The sequence below is a fragment of the Oncorhynchus mykiss genome, chromosome 9 (assembly GCF_013265735.2).
Source record: "Oncorhynchus mykiss isolate Arlee chromosome 9, USDA_OmykA_1.1, whole genome shotgun sequence".
In the NCBI taxonomy this organism is placed as follows: domain Eukaryota; kingdom Metazoa; phylum Chordata; class Actinopteri; order Salmoniformes; family Salmonidae; genus Oncorhynchus; species Oncorhynchus mykiss.
In genome coordinates this window covers 12262966-12283763 of record NC_048573.1, presented here as the reverse complement: position 1 = coordinate 12283763, position 20798 = coordinate 12262966, and the positions used below count along the sequence as shown (strand labels likewise).

General features: G+C 46.4%; 1 protein-coding gene across 1 annotated transcript; it reads right to left on the bottom strand.

Annotated features, from left to right (window-relative positions):
* Nucleotides 1-796: 796 nt before the first annotated feature.
* Nucleotides 797-20369, bottom strand: LOC110531457 (microtubule-associated protein 11). Its single transcript, XM_036987349.1, has 11 exons — nucleotides 19628-20369; nucleotides 18495-18590; nucleotides 18034-18163; nucleotides 17800-17886; nucleotides 11626-11746; nucleotides 11354-11501; nucleotides 6580-6641; nucleotides 4730-4902; nucleotides 4277-4413; nucleotides 3980-4173; nucleotides 797-3468 (listed from the first exon to the last, which is right to left on the bottom strand). The coding sequence occupies exons 1-11, from the start codon at nucleotides 20117-20119 to the stop codon at nucleotides 3270-3272; spliced, it is 1839 nt and encodes a 612-aa protein (XP_036843244.1). The 5' UTR covers nucleotides 20120-20369; the 3' UTR covers nucleotides 797-3269.
* Between the last annotated feature and the right edge of the window lie 429 nt (nucleotides 20370-20798).

The window sequence follows — 20798 nt, the reverse complement described above, 5'->3', positions numbered from 1 at the left end:
ATATTGTTTCCATTGATCATCTTTGAGATGTTTCTACAACTTGGAGTCCACCTGTGGTAAATTCAATTGATTGGACATGATTTGGAAAGGCACACACCTGTCTATATAACAGGTCCCACAGTTGACAGTACATGTCAGAGCAAAAACCAAGTCATGAGGTCAAAGGAATTGTCCGCAGAGCTCCAGGCCAGGATTGTGTCGAGGCACAGATCTGGGGAAGGGTATTAAAACATTTCTGCAGCATTGAAGGTTCCTAAGAACAGTGGCCTCACTCATTCTTAAATGGATGAAGTTTGGAACCACCAAGACTCTTCCTAGAGCTGGCCGCCTGGCCAAACTGAGCAATCAGGGAGAAGGGCCTTGGTCAGGGAGGTGATAAAGAACCCGATGGTCACTTGGACAGAGCTCAAGAGTTCCTCTGTTGAGATGGGAGAACCTTCCAGAAGGATAACCATCTTTGTAGCAATCCACCAATCAGGCCTTTATGGTAGAGTGGCCAGATGGAAGCCACTCCTCAGTAAAAGGCACATGACAGCCCGCTTGGAGTTTGCCAAAAGGCACCTAAATGACTCTCACCATGAGAAACAAGATTCCCTGGTCTGATGAGACCAAGATTGAACTCTTTGACCTGAATGCCAACCTTCACGTCTGGAGGAAACCTGGCACCATCCCTACGGTGAAGCATGGTGGTGGCAGCATCATGATGTGGGGATGTTTTTCAGCGGCAGGTACTGAGAGACTAGTCAGGATCGAGGGAAAGACGAATGGAGCAAAGTATGGAGAGATCCTTGATGAAAATCTGCTCCAGATGGCTCAGGACTTCAGACTGGGGGAAGGTACACCTTCCAACAGGACAACAACACTAAGCACACAGCCAAGACAACATTGGGAAAAGTCTCCAAATGTCCTTGAGTGGTCCAGCAAGAGGCCATGCTTGAACTCGATTGAATATGTTTGGAGAGACCTGAAAATAGCTCTGCAGCGACACTCCCCATCCAATCTGACAGAGTTTCAGAGGATCTGCAGAGACTCTAGGTTGTAATCGTTGCCAAAGGTGCTTCAACAAAGTACTGAGTAAAGGGTCTGAATAGGTTTTTCTAAAAAACTGTTTTTGCCATGTCATTATTGGGTATTGTGATTAGGGGGAAAAAAACAATGTAATCCATTTTAGAATAAGGCTGTAACCTAACAAAATGTGGAAAAAGTAAAAGGGTCTGAATAGTTTCCGAATGCACTGTATCTATCCAATATAACACAGAGGGTCTTCTTTAATGGAAATGTGGTATTCTGCAAGGCAGCTGTCTCGGTCCTTTACTGTTCTCTAATCTATCACTAGCCCTTAAACAAAGTCTGGAATCAACAACAAAAAAATTTCACATGCTTCGGAATAAAAAAGGTGGAGACTAACAGTGAAATTAAAAAAGGTGGAGACTAACAGTGAAATCCTTATTTACAGGTCCTTTTCCAACAATGCAATGAGTTTTTTCATCAGAAATAAAACAAAAAACAAACACGATAATAGCAAACTACATCCTCTACTCAAGTCTCTTATGTCCTTCTTGACAAGATATAGAAATGAACAAAGGATACACAAGAAAGTAGTTTGTGTCCAGGGAAAATGAGGCATACCACTCAGTAGACAGATTGTTTGAAATGTCCCCACTGAATATCACATTGTCTTTTACATCGGGAATAGATACCTCTTGGCCATTCCTATTGGTTTATGAACCAGAAAATAAAACGAAAATACAATATACATCCAGTGTTTTAGGCTCATTCAGAAGCATACAACACACACACACCACAATCGTTCATAACACAAATGGAAACAGTTGAAAACATCTACAGGGACTGACTTTAAATAATGCACTATTCTGGATTACCCAAGAGGACTAAATCCCTAATAATAAGGTCAAGTGTGAATGACCACAACGATCAACAGGCTCAACCAGGCAACACTTTATCAGCTGTGAACCACAGTGGCAGGTTATGTCCCAATTCTCCACCCTTCTCCCAAAATGTGCACGTGCACAATTTCCCGGGCTTGGATGTGAAAGTATCGGATTGGAGAGAGTTTCCACCATTGTTAAATCCATTAGTCTCTAGGTTGTATAGGGTCGCAAAGGAAAGACAAATGACTGAAAAGGATGCAGGATTATTCCCTATCATGGAGTGTGTACTAATATGTAGTGTACTAAGGAGATGAGATGTTAGATTTTTAAGCAGCAGCCAATGCTGACAAAATAAAATAATTAAAATCAGACAAATACACTTAGCATAAACACAAAATCTCTGATAGCCAGTGTAAAGACAAAATATTAAACATTTTAAATTCAGTGTAGAGACTGTGGCCCTTAGTCACTGAACTACAACACATTGTAACAAGAATGAAACTACAGTTTTTCCACAATGACACCGAACTCAGCCAATTCTCTGGGTCATCCTGGTGCTTTTGTTAAAGCTAAAATCCTTAGTTGCTACATCAATTTTGTTTTACTTATGAATTATATACACCCATTGATTCTTGAAGAATATTATAAATATATTATAAATGCCTCATGAGCAGCTGCCGTACCCCATCAGAACCCAAAATTAAAGTTTCCTTACAAACATTCGCGTAAAACAATGTAAACAAAACACTGTACAGCCTCAAAACATGGCTAAATTATAATGTTGATATCATAGAAGGTCAGTCCTTGCATCCATAGTTCTGTCTATGACAGTGGTTACATCACTCCAGGCCTATCCCAAAGCTTTTTACAAAAACAGAGGCGGGGTGGTGCTTGTTATTGCTTGACTCAAGGACTCTAGCTTTAACATCCAAAGTTTTACATCAAACATGTTGCATGCAGAACAGTTGACTGTTAGTTAGACAATATATCAAACGTTTATTAGTTAACCAAACCCTGTGAATTTCACGTTAAATGGCAGCCCAAATATTACCTCAGATCTAGCTCGCCACCCAATGTGTTTTGGTGTAAAACAGTTATTTACATATTTAATTACACACCAAGACATAAAACAAGGAATAAAACAGAATGTTGAAATAATAGTAAAACAAAAGAAAAAAGAATTGTGTTGAAAGTAACTCCTCCAGTGTCTTGAAATGATGTGGATCATGTAGAGTAAGTCATTCAGTGTGGTGACTGTGGTCTGTATTTTTGTGTGAAACAGTTTTTGCGTTTTGTTTCAGGTTGGATGAAATGCTCAATGAGAAATGCCCCCCCCCCCCCCCCTCTAAATCTCCCATTACATCTCTTATTTCCTCTCTACCTCATTCCTCCAACCTTCACCCCCTCTCCCTCCCTCTCCCAGTCTCTTCCAAGTTCCAGTACCAATACCTTACACTCTCTCTTGGCGATCTTATCCAGTGAGAGGACGGGGCGTTCGGAGGGAAGGTAGAGGGGTCGACCCACCGGAGATCCCACTGGAGGAGTGATGGCCCGGCGCTCCATAACACTGCCCGTCCTGGAACACACACACGGACAGATACAGACAGACGCAACAGACAGGCACACACAGAAGATGGGGATGATTAGGAGAGAGTTCAAAGAGTCTGAGAGTGGTCAGGGAGGCACTGCCAGAACGTGGGGATTACAGTATGGTTGGGTGTGCGTGTTTGACTGAATGCTAATGTGTGTGTGTCTACGTGTGTGTTCTGCCTTCAGGTTAAATCTAAAAGGGGAATATACATTTGACGTTTTTCCTCCCCGATCTATACAACCTACTGTACATTCTCAAAGTGAATGAGAACTACATACCTACGTAATCAAAGCATCTTTCTTTTATTCATTTTTTAAATTCATTATTCGTTTTATTCATTTGGAAAATGTTCTATAACTGTTAATAATTTTTTGAAAATGTGGAGTAGGTTGTGTAGATCGATAGGGAAGAAAATGTCATGTATTCCTATTTAGATTACATTTTAAGGCAGCAAGACTTTCACTAGCGACTGTATATACGCGTCAGTGTCTCCTACCTCGTAAGATGTGACCGTGAGGGTTGTTGGTGAGAGAAGCTCTGTGACCGTCCCAGACTCTGTCTGTCCAGCAGGTCTCTAACAGCAGGGCTGGAGGGAGAGTTGTGACGGGACAGAGACATGGGCCTGGCCTCAGCAGGGGGGTTGGAACAGGACGCTGTGAACTGGAGCTTCAGCTTCATGTGCTGGCTTAACTGGAGAGGAAGAGGAGGGTGAGTGAGTAATGTTTGGTCAGACAAGACAAGACAAGACCAGACCAGACAGACAGACAGGAAGTGAGTGTGAGTGTGTTGGTACCTCAAACAGTCCTGCCTTGAGAATCTGGAAGGCAACTGTGAAGGAGAGGGTGGATCCTTTCCGACACTGTCCCAAGTTGTTGAGGGGGGAGTGACACACCACAGAACTCGCTGACGGGTCCTCCTGCCGACCACGTCCTGGGGGGAGGAAGGAAGAGAGGATGGTGTTTAGTTTAACCAAGGAGAGAGCAATATAATATAACCTAAAGTCATTCTGTTCCTCTGGTATGTAGTCAGTTAGTTAGGGGCTTTGTTACAAATCATGACTGGATGTTAGACAGGATTCACTCCTCATCTACCACTAAACATCTCCCTCCCTCCCTCCCTCCCTCCCTCCCTCCCTCCCTCCCTCGTAACAACCTCTCCATTATTTTTCCCTCTGTCTCTTTCCATCCCTCTTCCAATCTCTCTCTATCACTCTTTTCCCCCCTCCATAATGATTATCTCTTCTCACCTTCGGGTGTCCAAACCAGGCGTACAGCCAGGAAGTCCTGCAGGTTGTTGAGGAGGGTGTATTTGACCCGGAAGTGCTCCAGCGGCCTCACGGAACTCTGACAAGAAGCTGTCATCACCAAACGGGGGCGGTCCAGTCTCACGCTGGGTAGCTGGTAGTGGGTCGAAATGTACCTGGGGAAGGGAAGTGAAGAAGGTCAAATCAGGTAATAATGGGGTAGGTATATTTGGACAGATAATAGAGTTAATGAAGAGTAGTTATTATGGGGTAGTTCCAACAAATACTGGGTGTACACTTATCTTGTGAAGGGAAGGCTTGTAGTTATGCTTGTAGTTATAATAGGATAGTTACAGTGCAAATTTATAAAAAATTGATTAAAAAAAAAAAACTTATTTACTTAAGTATTCAGACCTTTTGCTATGAGACTCGAAATTGGGCTCAGGTGCATCCTGTTTCTATTGATCATCCTTGAGATGTTTCTACAACTTGATTGGCGTCCACCTGTGGTAAATTCAATTGATTTGGAAAGACACACACCTGTCTATATAAGGTCCCACAGTTGACAGTGCATGTCAGAGCAAAAACCAAGCCATGAGGTCAAAGGAATTGTCCGTAGAGCTCCAGGACAAGATTGTGTCGAGGCACAGATCTGGGGAAGGGTATAAAAACATTTCTGCAGCATTGAAGGTCCCCAAGAGCACAGTGGCCTCCATCATTCTTAAATGGAAGAAGTTTGGAACCAAAGACTCTTCCAAGAGCTGGCTGAATGGCCAAACTAAGCAATCGGGGGAGAAAGGCTTTGGTCAGGGAGGTGATTAAGAACCCGATGGTCACTCTGACAGAGCTCCAGAGTTCCTCTGTGGAGATGGGAGAACATTCCAGAAGGACAACCATCTCTGTAGCACCACCAATCAGTAAAAGGCACATGACAGCCCGCTTGGAGTTTGCCAAAAGGCACCTAAAGGACTCTCAGACCATGAGAAACAAGATTCTCTGGTCTGATGAAACCAAGATTTAACTCTAGCAAGCAATGGCAATCATGTATTTTCTTACCGAGATTACTGTTCTAAAACATGTTCTTGGGTTTAAAATAATCCATACTGAAACTTTCAGATGAAGTTTGTGTGAATTAAACATGGTCAATTGCTTTCATGAGCTTTTTCTCTCACTGCCCTGAGTTTAAGACAAGGGTTTAGCCATCTGGAAATTAAGAACATTTCCAAGAATCTTTTTGCTAAAGGAGAAACATAAGAAATAGCACAAGAACATTTCCTAGAACCTTTTTGAGGAATAGCACCGTTGCTTAACTTTCTTCTCGAGTCTGTAGTTAAGGACAAAATGGCAGTTAAGAGGAAATTGCTTCTTAAGAATGTTTTGTGAATCCGGCCCCTGGGCCTCATGAGTGGCGCAGCAGTCTAAGGCACTGCATCGCAGTGCTAGAGGCATCATTACAGACCCGGGTTCGATCCCAGGCTGTATCCCAACCGGCCGTCATCGGGAGTCCCATAGGGCGGAGCACAATTGACCCAGCGTCGTCAGGGTTAGGGGAGGGTCTGGCGGGGGGGCTTTACTTGGTTCATTGCGATCTCTAGCGACTCCTTATGGCAGGCTGGGTGCTTGCAAGCTGACCCCGGTCATAAGTTGAACGGTGTTTCCTCTGACACATTGGTGCGGCTGGCTCCCAGGTTAAGCGGGCGCGTTTTAAGAAGCACGGTTGGGCGGGTCATATTTCGGAGGCCGCATGACTTGACCTTCAACTCCCGAGCCCAGTGGGGGTTGCAGCGATGAGACAAGATCAAAACTGTGAAGAAAAAGAGGGTAAAATAAAAACATTTAAAAAATAGACCTACCTGGTAAATGGAAGCTTAGAGGTAGACCATTGCAGCACAGCCACCAATGGAACCTCCAGACCCTAAAGCAGAAAGAAAAACACATTCCTCAAATGATCTCATTCTGTAGACATAAGGACATTATTGGCAGATCTTTCATGCATACGTTTAATCTTAAACAGTTTAAATTATCTCACACTAAAGCCGGTTGTACACGACACAAAGAAAAAATATATATAATAATTTGCTGAGCGATGGTCTTGCCAACATAGTGGTGCGCACACTAAACAACGTGGCACACTAAACAACGTGGAACACTACACAATGTGGAACACTAAACAATGTGGCACACTAAACAATGTGGCACACTAAACAATGTGGCACACTAAACAATGTGGCACACTAAACAATGTGGCACACTAAACAATGTGGCACACTAAACAATGTGGCACACTAAACAATGTGGCACACTAAACAATGTGGCACACTAAACAATGTGGCACACTAAACAATGTGGCACACTAAACAATGTGGAACACTAAACAATGTGTCACACTAGACAATGTGGCACACTAGACAATGTGGCACACTAAACAATGTGGCACACTAAACAATGTGGCACACTAAACAATGTGGCACACTAAACAATGTGGCACACTAAACAATGTGGCACAGATGGGGGTCACACGCTACAAGATTCTTCACTTGGTCGTAAGGATTGTCGATACCACGCCGTCTCGCCAAAACAACGATGTGATTAGATTTAACGTAGCTACAACGAGCTGTGGCTCAAAGCAGCCTCAAATATCTTCAGTCAGACATCAACGCTTGCCATACAATGCAATCTGAAAGTATTCAGACCCCTCGACTTTTTCCAAATGTTTTCATTTTACAGCCCCAATTGTTTTTCTCCCCCATCAATCTACACACAATACCGCATAACGACAAAGCAAAAACAATTTATAAGAAATAAAAACTGAAATATCACATTTACATAAGTATTCAGACCCTTTACTCAGTACTTTGTTGAAGCACCTTTGGCAGCGATTACAGCCTCAAGTCTTCTTGGGTATGATGCTACAAGCTCGGCACTCCTGTATTTGGGAAGTTTCTCCCATTCCTCTCTGCAGAGCCTCTAAAGCTCTGTCAGGTTGGATGGGGAGCGTCGCTGCACAGCTATTTTTAGGTCTCTCCAGAGATGTATTGGGTTCAAGTCCGGGCTCTGTCTGGGCTACTCAAGGACATTGTGGTGGTGAAATTACAATATTATGTTATAATACTGTTATTGCATCAAATGGTAATTTTATGCAACAGAATAGGGTTCTTAGAACTCTATTGTGTCTGTGTGAACTAAGAGTGGGCCTCTGCGGCTTAATGCTGAGAGTAGATTTACGTTGCCTTAGGTGATAAACCTAACAAGCCACATTCCATTCATGTGAGGGAAATTGCTCTGCTCTGACTGGAAGGCACTGGGGAGAGATGGCTCGGGTTGAGAGGAACCTCGTTTTGGGGGCCAAACCCTGGTTTTCATATAATGAGAACAGTCTTCACAGCAGATACTGTCTGCTATGAATTATTCATTTATTTCATACAAATCCTAACCTTGTGACCAATTCCACACATCTGTTGTTTGTCATCTAGACTAAGGGGGTGTATCTTTGCCATATAAAAGATGTTGGTATTTCTTGTGTCGGGGCTCTCAACACAACATTCAAGAGTGTTGTGTCGACCAGCCATCGCTATTGCAGAGCACTCACATGAATCACCTGTGTGCGTGGTGTGACATGCTATTCTTATTAATAAGTGAATAAAGATGTTGTTTAACTCGGACTTGTATGAAAAGTTTGTGTCTCCTCATTTGACAATAAAGAAATAACACCCAAAACATTCAAAGACCTGTCCCGAAACCACTCCTGGGTTGTCTTGGCTGTATGCTTAGGGTCGTTGTCCTGTTGGAAGATGAACGTTCGCCCCCGTTCTGAGATCCTGAGCGGTCTGGAGCAGGTTTTCATCAAGGATCTCTCTGAACTTTGCACCATTCACCTCTCTCATGATTCTGACTAGCCTCCCAGTCCCTCCCGCTGAAAAACAGCATCATCTCACAAGTTCAATCTTGGTTTCATCAGACCAGGGATTCTTGTTTCTCATGGTCAGAGTCCTTTAGGTGCCTTTTGTCAAACTCCAAGCGAGCTGATGTCAAGGAAAGAGGCACTGAGTTTGAAGGTAGGCCTTGAAATACCTCCAATTGACTCAAATCATGTCAAGTAGCCAATCAGAAGCTTCTAAAGCCATGACATATTTTCTGGAATTTTCCAAGCTGTTTAAAGGCACAGTCAACTTAGTGTATGTAAACCTCTGACCCACTGGAATTGTGATACAGTGAATTATAAGTGAAATAATCTGTCTGTAAACAATTGTTGGAAAAATTACTTGTCATGCACAAAGTAGATGTCCTAACCGACTTGCCAAAACTATGGTTTGTTAACAAGAAATTTGTGGAGTGGTTGAAAAACGAGTTTTAATGACTCCAACCTAAGTGTATGTATACTTCCGACTTCAACTGTATCAAGCCAACATATTGAATTGAATAACATTGGTTGTGAACTTCAGAGCTGTAACGATTTGACACTATGGCTTTGGTTAAAGGCAAGTACAAACACATACTAGTAGTAGTCATCGCTCCTGCTCTTGTCTACATATCCTGGGTGAAGCGAAACACTCATCATCTCACTGTTTTCTTCTCTGGCGAGCTCTCATTGGCTATTGCTTGTCACCGTTTTCAAAACGTGTTGTTTCACACTACACGAGCACTGCAGATTTTATGCAGATAAAATCAAACATGTTTGAAAATATTTGGGACGTCTGGGACTGCTCAAAGACGAGATCCGTAGATTGTGTCTCTGACCCGCTCACATTAAACGAGCGTCAGTGATAGCTGCGCGTCCCGAGTAGGCAACGACATGGGAACTATGTCTCCAATCTCATCACATTAAACGAGCGTCAGTGATAGCTGCGCGTCCCGAGTAGGCAACGACATGGGAACTATGTCTCCAATCTCATCACATTAAACGAGCGTCAGTGATAGCTGCGTGTCCCGAGTAGGCAACGACATGGGAACTATGTCTCCAATCTCATCACATTAAACGAGCGTCAGTGATAGCTGCGTGTCCCGAGTAGGCAACGACATGGGAATTATGTCTCCAATCTCATCACATTAAACGAGCGTCAGTGATAGCTGCGTGTCCCGAGTAGGCAACGACATGGGAACTATGTCTCCAATCTCATCACATTAAACGAGCGTCAGTGATAGCTGCGCGTCCCGAGTAGGCAACGACATGGGAACTATGTCTCCAATCTCATCACATTAAACAAGCGTCAGTGATAGCTGCGTGTCCCGAGTAGGCAACGACATGGGAATTATGTCTCCAATCTCATCACATTAAACGAGCGTCAGTGATAGCTGCGTGTCCCGAGTAGGCAACGACATGGGAATTATGTCTCCAATCTCATCACATTAAACGAGCGTCAGTGATAGCTGCGCGTCCCGAGTAGGCAACGACATGGGAACTATGTCTCCAATCTCATCACATTAAACGAGCGTCAGTGATAGCTGCGCGTCCCGAGTAGGCAACGACATGGGAATTATGTCTCCAATCTCATCACATTAAACGAGCGTCAGTGATAGCTGCGCGTCCCGAGTAGGCAACGACATGGGAATTATGTCTCCAATCTCATCACATTAAACGAGCGTCAGTGATAGCTGCGCGTCCCGAGTAGGCAACGACATGGGAATTATGTCTCCAATCTCATCACATTAAACGAGCGTCAGTGATAGCTGCGCGTCCCGAGTAGGCAACGACATGGGAATTATGTCTCCAATCTCATCACATTAAACGAGCGTCAGTGATAGCTGCGTGTCCCGAGTAGGCAACGACATGGGAATTATGTCTCCAATCTCATCACATTAAACGAGCGTCAGTGATAGCTGCGCGTCCCGAGTAGGCAACGACATGGGAATTATGTCTCCAATCTCATCACATTAAACGAGCGTCAGTGATAGCTGCGTGTCCCGAGTAGGCAACGACATGGGAATTATGTCTCCAATCTCATCACATTAAACGAGCGTCAGTGATAGCTGCGTGTCCCGAGTAGGCAACGACATGGGAACTATGTCTCCAATCTCATCACATTAAACGAGCGTCAGTGATAGCTGCGCGTCCCGAGTAGGCAACGACATGGGTCTCCAATCTCAAAAACTACATCCGGGACAAAATCGTGTCGTGTACAATCAGGTTAAGTATGATATTATAGTCTGGAATGTATCTCACTGACACAGATACTCCCTTCATGTTACAAACTGGGACTATTTCAGTTGGTATTACATTCTCCTTTCTCTCCGTGAGAGAATCTCTCCTTGCCTGCTTTTGAAAAAGGTTGAAGGTAACCGAGGAGAGGAGCCGAGGAGAGGAAACATAGAAACAAATGTGCTTGTATGAAATGAGACATCTGCACTTGCGCATCAACATTTTCTAGATAAAAGGATAAGTAGCATATAGATTTGAAATGTGTGCTGATTCAAAGGGGGAGTGGCCAATGTTTAAACACTTCTGCACTAACCTCCATTGAGGATACACCTGTGCATCTTCTGCCGAAGTAGGTTATCATGGTGGTGAGCACAATCCTCCGTTCTCCTACTAACGAATTGACACTCTCCACGACTATTACCCACTTATCGGTTTCAGGGAAGGAGTCGAGGATAGACTTTTGCCCAATTGATAATCTCCCCCACTCTCACCTCGCTGGACTCTTCCTCTGGCTGGTCTCTGAGCTGCAGCTGAAACAGGAAGTTCTGCTCCTCCAGGGCAGAGAGCATGCTGGGAAGGTGGGAGGAGCTACTGTTCATTCTGTGGAATGATGCCATGGTAACCTCCGCTGATTGGTGGCTGCAGACAGGTAGTATAAAATGTTGTGGTTACAAAATGGTTACAAAAAGTGGCACTTTTAACATTTTTTTTTTACAGCAGTTTTACATTAAATCCTAATGGTTAAGGTTGGGACTGTAATTACCAGACATTGTCCACGAGGAGTACAGAGCCATCAGGCATCATGGGGAGGTAGGACGCGTTGAAGTTAGGAAGAACCCTCACGTTCCTAACACACACCTCCTCCTGGGAACTGGAGTTTAATACTGGGGAGAGGGGGGAGAGAGGTGGAGGGGGGGTGGAAAAGGGTGAGAAAGTGGGAGGTGGAGTGGGGAGCGAGAGAGAGGTGGAGCGGGGAGTGAGAGAGAGGTGGAGCGGGGAGCGAGAGAGAGGTGGAGCGGGGAGTGAGAGAGGTGGGGCGGGGAGTGAGAGAGATGGAGCGGGGAGCGAGAGAGAGGTGGGGCGGGGAGTGAGAGAGAGGTGGAGCGGGGAGTGAGAGAGAGGTGGAGCGGGGAGTGAGAGAGAGGTGGAGCGGGGAGTGAGAGAGAGGTGGAGCGGGGAGCGAGAGAGGTGGGGCGGGGAGCGAGAGAGAGGTGGAGGGGGGGTGGAAAAGGGTGAGAAAGTGGGAGGTGGAGCGGGGAGCGAGAGAGAGGTGGAGCGGGGAGCGAGAGAGAGGTGGAGCGGGGAGCGAGAGAGAGGTGGAGCGGGGAGCGAGAGAGAGGTGGGGCGGGGAGTGAGAGAGAGGTGGAGCGGGGAGCGAGAGAGAGGTGGAGCGGGGAGCGAGAGAGAGGTGGGGCGGGGAGCGAGAGAGAGGTGGGGCGGGGAGCGAGAGAGAGGTGGAGCGGGGAGCGAGAGAGAGGTGGAGCGGGGAGCGAGAGAGAGGTGGAGCGGGGAGCGAGAGAGAGGTGGAGCGGGGAGCGAGAGAGAGGTGGAGCGGGGAGCGAGAGAGAGGTGGAGCGGGGAGCGAGAGAGAGGTGGAGCGGGGAGCGAGAGAGAGGTGGAGCGGGGAGCGAGAGAGAGGTGGAGCGGGGAGCGAGAGAGAGGTGGAGCGGGGAGCGAGAGAGAGGTGGAGCGGGGAGCGAGAGAGAGGTGGGGCGGGGAGTGAGAGAGAGGTGGAGCGGGGAGCGAGAGAGAGGTGGAGCGGGGAGCGAGAGAGAGGTGGAGGGGGGGTGGAAAAGGGTGAGAAAGTGGGAGGTGGAGCGGGGAGCGAGAGAGAGGTGGAGCGGGGAGCGAGAGAGAGGTGGAGCGGGGAGTGAGAGAGGTGGAGCGGGGAGCGAGAGAGAGGTGGGGCGGGGAGCGAGAGAGAGGTGGAGCGGGGAGCGAGAGAGAGGTGGAGCGGGTAGTGAGAGAGGTGGAGCGGGGAGCGAGAGAGGTGGAGCGGGGAGCGAGAGAGAGGTGGAGGGGGGGTGGAAAAGGGTGAGAAAGTGGGAGGTGGAGCGGGGAGTGAGAGAGAGGTGGAGCGGGGAGCGAGAGAGAGGTGGGGCGGGGAGTGAGAGAGAGGTGGAGCGGGGAGCGAGAGAGAGGTGGACCGGGGAGCGAGAGAGAGGTGGAGCGGGGAGCGAGAGAGGTGGGGCGGGGAGTGAGAGAGAGGTGGGGCGGGGAGCGAGAGAGAGGTGGAGCGGGGAGCAAGAGAGAGGTGGAGCGGGGAGCGAGAGAGAGGTGGGGCGGGGAGTGAGAGAGAGGTGGAGCGGGGAGTGAGAGAGAGGTGGAGGGGGGGTGGAAAAGGGTGAGAAAGTGGGAGGTGGAGCGGGGAGCGAGAGAGAGGTGGAGCGGGGAGCGAGAGAGAGGTGGGGCGGGGAGCGAGAGAGAGGTGGGGCGGGGAGTGAGAGAGAGGTGGAGCGTGGAGCGAGAGAGAGGTGGAGCGGGGAGCGAGAGAGAGGTGGAGCGGGGAGCGAGAGAGAGGTGGAGCGGGGAGCGAGAGAGAGGTGGAGCGGGGAGCGAGAGAGAGGTGGAGCGGGGAGCGAGAGAGAGGTGGGGCGGGGAGCGAGAGAGAGGGAGCGGGGAGCGAGAGAGAGGTGGAGCGGGGAGCGAGAGAGAGGTGGAGCGGGGAGCGAGAGAGAGGTGGAGCGGGGAGCGAGAGAGAGGTGGGGCGGGGAGCGAGAGAGAGGTGGGGCGGGGAGTGAGAGAGAGGTGGGGCGGGGAGTGAGAGAGAGGTGGAGCAGGGAGTGAGAGAGGTGGGGCGGGGAGTGAGAGAGAGGTGGAGCAGGGAGTGAGAGAGGTGGGGCGGGGAGTGAGAGAGAGGTGGAGCGGGGAGCGAGAGAGAGGTGGAGCGGGGAGCGAGAGAGAGGTGGAGCGGGGAGTGAGAGAGGTGGGGCGGGGAGTGAGAGAGAGGTGGAGCGGGGAGCGAGAGAGAGGTGGAGCGGGGAGCGAGAGAGGTGGGGCGGGGAGTGAGAGAGGTGGGGCGGGGAGCGAGAGAGGTGGGGCGGGGAGCGAGAGAGAGGTGGAGCGAGAGAGAGGTGGAGCGGGGAGCGAGAGAGAGGTGGAGCGGGGAGCGAGAGAGAGGTGGAGCGGGGAGCGAGAGAGAGGTGGAGCGGGGAGCGAGAGAGGTGGGGCGGGGAGCGAGAGAGAGGTGGAGCGGGGAGCGAGAGAGAGGTGGAGCGGGGAGCGAGAGAGATGGGGCGGGGAGTGAGAGAGAGGTGGAGCGGGGAGCGAGAGAGAGGTGGAGCGGGGAGCGAGAGAGAGGTGGAGCGGGGAGCGAGAGAGGTGGAGCGGGGAGCGAGAGAGGTGGAGCGGGGAGCGAGAGAGAGGTGGAGCGGGGAGCGAGAGAGAGGTGGGGCGGGGAGTGAGAGAGAGGTGGAGCGGGGAGCGAGAGAGAGGTGGAGCGGGGAGTGAGAGAGAGGTGGGGCGGGGAGTGAGAGAGAGGTGGAGCGGGGAGCGAGAGAGGTGGAGCGAGAGAGGTGGAGCGGGGAGCGAGAGAGGTGGAGCGAGAGAGGTGGAGCGGGGAGCGAGAGAGAGGTGGGAGACAATAAAAAAGAGACAGGAACAGGAAAACAGAGAGAAGGAGATTTTAAGTCATGGTAGTATTGTCTCCTAAAAGTCATGGTAGTATTGTCTCCTAAAAGTCATGGTAGTATTGTCTCCTAAAAGTTATGGTAGTATTGTCTCCTAAAAGTCATGGTAGTATTGTCTCCTAAAAGTCATGGTAGTATTGTCTCCTAAAAGTCATGGTAGTATTGTCTCCTAAAAGTCATGGTAGTATTGTCTCCTAAAAGTCATGGTAGTATTGTCTCCTAAAAGTCATGGTAGTATTGTCTCCTAAAAGTCATGGTAGTATTGTCTCCTAAAAGTCATAGTAGTATTGTCTCCTAAAAGTCATGGTAGTATTGTCTCCTAAAAGTCATGGTAGTATTGTCTCCTAAAAGTCATAGTAGTATTGTCTCCTAAAAGTAATGGTAGTATTGTCTCCTAAAAGTCATGGTAGTATTGTCTCCTAAAAGTCATAGTAGTATTGTCTCCTAAAAGTCATGGTAGTATTGTCTCCTAAAAGTCATGGTAGTATTGTCTCCTAAAAGTCATGGTAGTATTGTCTCCTAAAAGTCATGGTAGTATTGTCTCCTAAAAGTCATGGTAGTATTGTCTCCTAAAAGTCATGGTAGTATTGTCTCCTAAAAGTCAAGGTAGCATTGTCTCCTAAAAGTCATGGTAGTATTGTCTCCTAAAACAATGGCGTCACTTCCATAGGACAATATTTAAACACATACACAAACCCCACATCCCATTAAAGGAATAGTGCAACATTTTGGCAGCCGAGTGCAGTTTCTCTGTGTGCAGTTTGAAGGAAGTCGAAGGTAGTTTCAGGGGCCATTGCTAACTACAGTTAGTGCAAGTCTATAGGAACTGCTAGCATACGACCTTCAACTTCCTTCAAACTGCACACAGAGAAACTGCACTCGGTTGCCAAAATGTCACACTATTCCTTTAATGGGACGTGGATGTTGTAAGTGGGGTTTGTGTATGTATGTAGAAACATAAAAACGGTATCCATGAGTTCATCTGTGTCTGGGTAAGTAGAAAAAAGGGCTTTACACTGCCGTCAGAAAGTATTCACACCCCCCTTGACCTTTCCACGTTGTTGTGTTACAGACAGAATTTTAAATGGTTTGAAATTGAGATTTGTTTTTGTCACTGGCCTACATACAATACCCCATGATGTCACAGTCAAATGATGTTTCTCAAAATGTGTACAAATGTATTAAACATGAAAAGCTTAAATGTCTTAAGTCAATAAGCATTCAACTCATTTAGTTATGGCAAGCCTAAATAAGTTCAGGAGTAAAAATGTGCTTAACAAGTCACATAATAAATAGCATGGACTCACTCTGTGTGCAATAATAGTGTTTAACATGAATGTTGAATGACTACCTCATCTCTGTACCCACACATACAATTATCTGTTAAGTTCACTCGGTTGAGCAGTGAATTTCAAAACAGACCTGGGCGGTTTTCCAATACCTCGCAAAGAAGGTCACCCATTGGTAGATGGGTAAAAAAATCAAAAGCAGACATTGAATATCCCTTTGGTGGTAGTTGCATCATGTTATGCTTGTAATCGTTTATCTACTGGGGAGTTTTTCAGAACAAAAAAAACAGAAAGGCAAAAACCTAAAGGAAACCATGGGTCAGTCTGCTTTCCACCAGACACTGGGAGATGAATTCACCTTTCAGAAGGACAATAACCTAACACACAAGGCCAAATCTACACTGGAGTTACTTACCAAGAAGACAGTGAATGTTCCTGAGTGGCCGAGTTACAGTTTTGACTTAAATCTACTTGAAAATATATGGCAATGAAAATGGTTGTCAAGCTATGATCAACAACCAATTTGACAGAGCTTGAAGAATTATGAAAAGAATAATGGGAAAATGTTGCACAATCCAGGTGTGGAATACTCTTAGAGACTCATACCTGTTATCGCTGCCAAAGGTGCTTTTAAAAGTATTGACTCAGAGGTGTGAATACTTATGGAAATTAAATATTTCTGTCATTTATTTTCAATACATATGCAAAAATGTATTCACATTTTTTTTTTCTCACTTTATCATTATGGGTTATTGTGTGTTAAAATATTTATATTTAATCCATTTTTAAGTCAAGATGTAACACGACAAAATGTGGAATTAAGTCAAGGGACATGAATATTTTCGGAAGGCACTATAGCTGCCACACTATCCCTTTAAGACAATACAGGGTCGTTTCAGAGGGTCCTCTTACTCTATAGTGTAAACACACACACACACACACACACACACTACACTTCTGAGCTATTGCATAACACTGTAATACCACTGTGGCAGCGAGGATAAAGTACTTGATTTGTCATACTTTGCTCTCTGTTGCTGTTACTGTTAACAAACCAAGACTGTGTTAGCATAACCACTAGCTTAAGCACTTTGTTTTCAAACAGGAAATAACATAACATAAATATGCCCTTTATCAGATGCTTTTTTCCAAAGCGACTTACAACAGTGAGTGCATAACTTTTTCATATGGGTGGCCTAAGCGGGAACTGAAATCCACAACCCTAGCATTGCAGGTGCCATGCTCTACCAATTGAGCCACACAGGACCAATCATGAATCTTCATTTGGCACTCCTCAACTAGGGCATTACCCAAGCTGCTTCTGTACTTCTAGAATTAAAACAATATTCAAAATTCGTAAAGTTGGCCCAACTCTTTATATACATGGCTCTGATTAATTCCAATGAATGAACAGGATTTTACACACACACACACACACACACACACACACACACACACACACACACACACAGCTTGTTTCAATCTTTCCTTTATTCAGAAGTCAGGAGCTCTTAGCTCTGCTTCAAAGCAGGGTGAGCAAATCTGAGAATAGAAAACACCCAATGAGTCTAGGGTTAAGAAGAAATAGTGTGAGCCCATTCTAAATCCACAAACAGCCCCCTACCATTTCTAGGCTTTAACTAGGGTCCAGAGTGATTCTCGTTCAGTGTAACTAGGGTTCAGAGTGTTTCTCATTCAGTGTAACTAGGGTCCAGAGTGATTCTCGTTCAGTGTAACTAGGGTCCATAGTGTTTCTCGTTCAGTGTAACTAGGGTCCATAGTGTTTCTCGTTCAGTGTAACTAGGGTCCAGAGTGTTTCTCATTCAGTGTAACTAGGGTCCAGAGTGTTTCTCATTCAGTGTAACTAGGGTCCAGAGTGTTTCTCATTCAGTGTGACTAGGGTCCAGAGTGTTTCTCATTCAGTGTAACTAGGGTCCAGAGTGTTTCTCATTCAGTGTAACTAGGATCCAGATTGTTTCTCATTCAGTGTAACAAAGTTGAACCTCCCCAGCTCCCTACCTTTGAGAAGGGTCAGGTGCTTCCCGGAGACGGTAATCTGTTGACATTTCACAGTCGGAGGAGGAAGAACACTCAGGGTGGTGCTGACTGGACAGAGAGGGGGAAGGAGGGGGAGAGAGAGATATTTGTCATAAAAAATAAATTCAAAAACTATTCTGTACAATATTTAATTGAATGCAAATATGATATATTGAGTTTTTTGAATTTCAAAGGCATGTGTGTGTTTGTGTGTACCCTGGGCCTTGAAGGTGTTGAGGTCCTGTCTGAAGGTGTGTGTGGGACTCCTCAGCTGTAGGATGGTGAGGTAACCATGTTCCCTGATCTCTGCCTTCTCCTTCTCCTGCTTCCACACTGTCACTACGATCTGATGTAACAGTATAACTTTAGACCGTCCCCTCGCCCATACCTGGGCGCGAACCAGGGACCCTCTGCACACATCAACAACAGTCACCCCTCGAAGCATCGTTACCCATCGCTCCACAAAAGCCGCGGCCCTTGCAGAGCAAGGGGAATTACTACTTCAAGGTCTCAGAGCAAGTGACGTCACCGATTGAAACGCTATTTAGCGCGAACACCGCTAACTAGCTAGCCATTTCACATCCGTTACACTGACATAGACAGGAATGCACAGGTTATGGCGAGGTTATGAACATGAATAGTCACTACGATCTGATCACACATACACACACTCTCACCTTGACCTTGAGCGTGTTGACGTGGAGTTTGTCCAATGAGACGGTCAGAGGGAAGATGACCTCATCGTTCAGTACCACTGGCTTGTCCATGGGTGACTAGGATAGAGAGGAGGGCACAAGTACACACACACAGAAATATTATATCATTTTCTAATTGTTCATGGGTGACTAGGAGAGAGAGGACGAGACAGAAAAACTGTGTTATATGTGTGTGTGTCTGTGTGTGTGTCTGTGTGTGTGTGTGTGTGTGTGTGTGTGTGTGTCTGTGTGTGTGCCACACAGAGAGAGATTAAGTAAACAATGGGCACTCACAAAAAGAAAAGAGGAGGATTTATTTGGACTATAGATTCTTGATACGGACGTGAGTCACTACTGTTATCCACTCTCCCACATCAGCAGTGTATGACGGACAAACAGGATCTTTCCCAAAAGACATGGGAAATGAATGTGTGGCTGAGTGCCACAAATACAACAATCCATTCCCATTGTTTTGCCCACATTGACTATCATAGTGGGTGTTATCTTGCAGCGTTGCCAACACCTCAAGGTACATTTGTTTGGCTATGAACTGCGGTGTTATGAGAGGTGGTATGACTTCTCTGAAAATATGACTGGGTTGTTTTTGTCTGTCTGCACTGGCACTGTGCGGCTTCATAACAGGCAATGGTGAGCAAATACTCCACAAGCCCTGCTCGCTCTCTCGCTCTCTCTCTCTCTCTCGCTCTCTCTCTCTCTCTCTCTCTCTCTCAATGTCAAGTTCAGACAAATCGAAAGTGCAGAGGCTCGCATGCTTGAGGCGTCTTGTATGTCATCAGTAACTACTAGATAGCGCCGACATGTACAGCAGATCACAATAACAAGTTACCATAGTCAGAGTGAGACAGTGTTTTGGCTTGTTGGGTCAGTGCATGCAGGAAGTTGAAAAAGGTCTGGTTCACTGTGGTTGTGGTTTACATGTGTGATTCTGCTGCACTTTTATCAGCTCAGGAAATGTCAGCACTTCCTATTTCACACAAGAGGTGTACACGTAGCCTATTATAAAATACAATAAACTGGCCATGTTTATAGTCCACTTACGGACCCTTCTTTCCCTTCCACTTATCACCAGACTGTTATTATTTATTTCATATTACCTGCATCGGTGCCCGCCGATATTGCCGCCCATCACTCCCCGTGTTATTGTGAATGAGAAGCGGCTTGCATTCTCTGAAGCCTCGGTTCCTGGACTCCCTTCTGCCTATATGGGCTGTACCCGCAGCAAAGTCGACCTCGTCGGGGTCCTCGTCTGCACCGTCGTCGCTGTAGCTTCTCTGGAACTCGTGGGGGTGAATTTGGGAGCGATGTCGGCTCTCGCCAGGGCACACACTTGCTACAGCGGAGAGGGACCCTACCAGCTCCTTCCAAGCCCGGGTACCGCAGTCACTATCCCCGTTTCCCTTTGTCCCGTCCGAACCTGACCTTTCATCTCTGGACCGCAGGACCAACAAGAACTGCACGGTCTCACCGAGATAGAGGTGACTGCGACGGGGGAGAGTTCGGTATTTTGACGGGTCGGAAAGGTCCGTGATGGGAACAGCAGGGAAATACATAAAATACTCGCATTGCGATTCCATCATTAGAACCATTGCTAACGTTAGCTAGCTTATTTACCCGGTTATTGCCACATACAAACAAGCTAATACGATTCACACCCCTCTTGGAATTATAGTCTCCGTTTATGACCAGCGTCGACAGCTGGCCTATTTTCTATAAATATATTATCAATAATAAACATTTAAAATCCAATTCATTGTGGCCATCAGTCGATGAACCTGCAACCGACTCTTCACTTTGCATTGTGCTTCAGTACAACCAGTCGATCACAGACAAAAAAAAAAAGCTGAATATTTAAACTAGGCAGGAGTAATCAACTGCCTATAAATATAGTTCACAGAAGCCCACATAGCAGGCTTTTCTCTCCCCAGTCAGGTAGGCCTACTAAATACTATAGTACTATAAAAAAATGTCTGACAATTAAATAAATAACACTTGATTTTGTCAGTTGAAAACATTGACTGAAAATCCTGTTAAACCCATTGTCAACTTGATGTGATCAATTTGCAACAATGCCTAGAGATTTGCAATTTCTATTTAAATCTTAAATAGATAAGCCACTCAAAACCACACAAGGATCACAGGCAGAAGCTTTGTAAAATCAGTGAATGAATGCATGCGAGTTTTCTGAAGTATTACCTACAATGTCTGCAAAAAGTATGCTCTCAAGTATGGTATAACAGTCCCAATTTGAATGAGAATAAAAGTCCT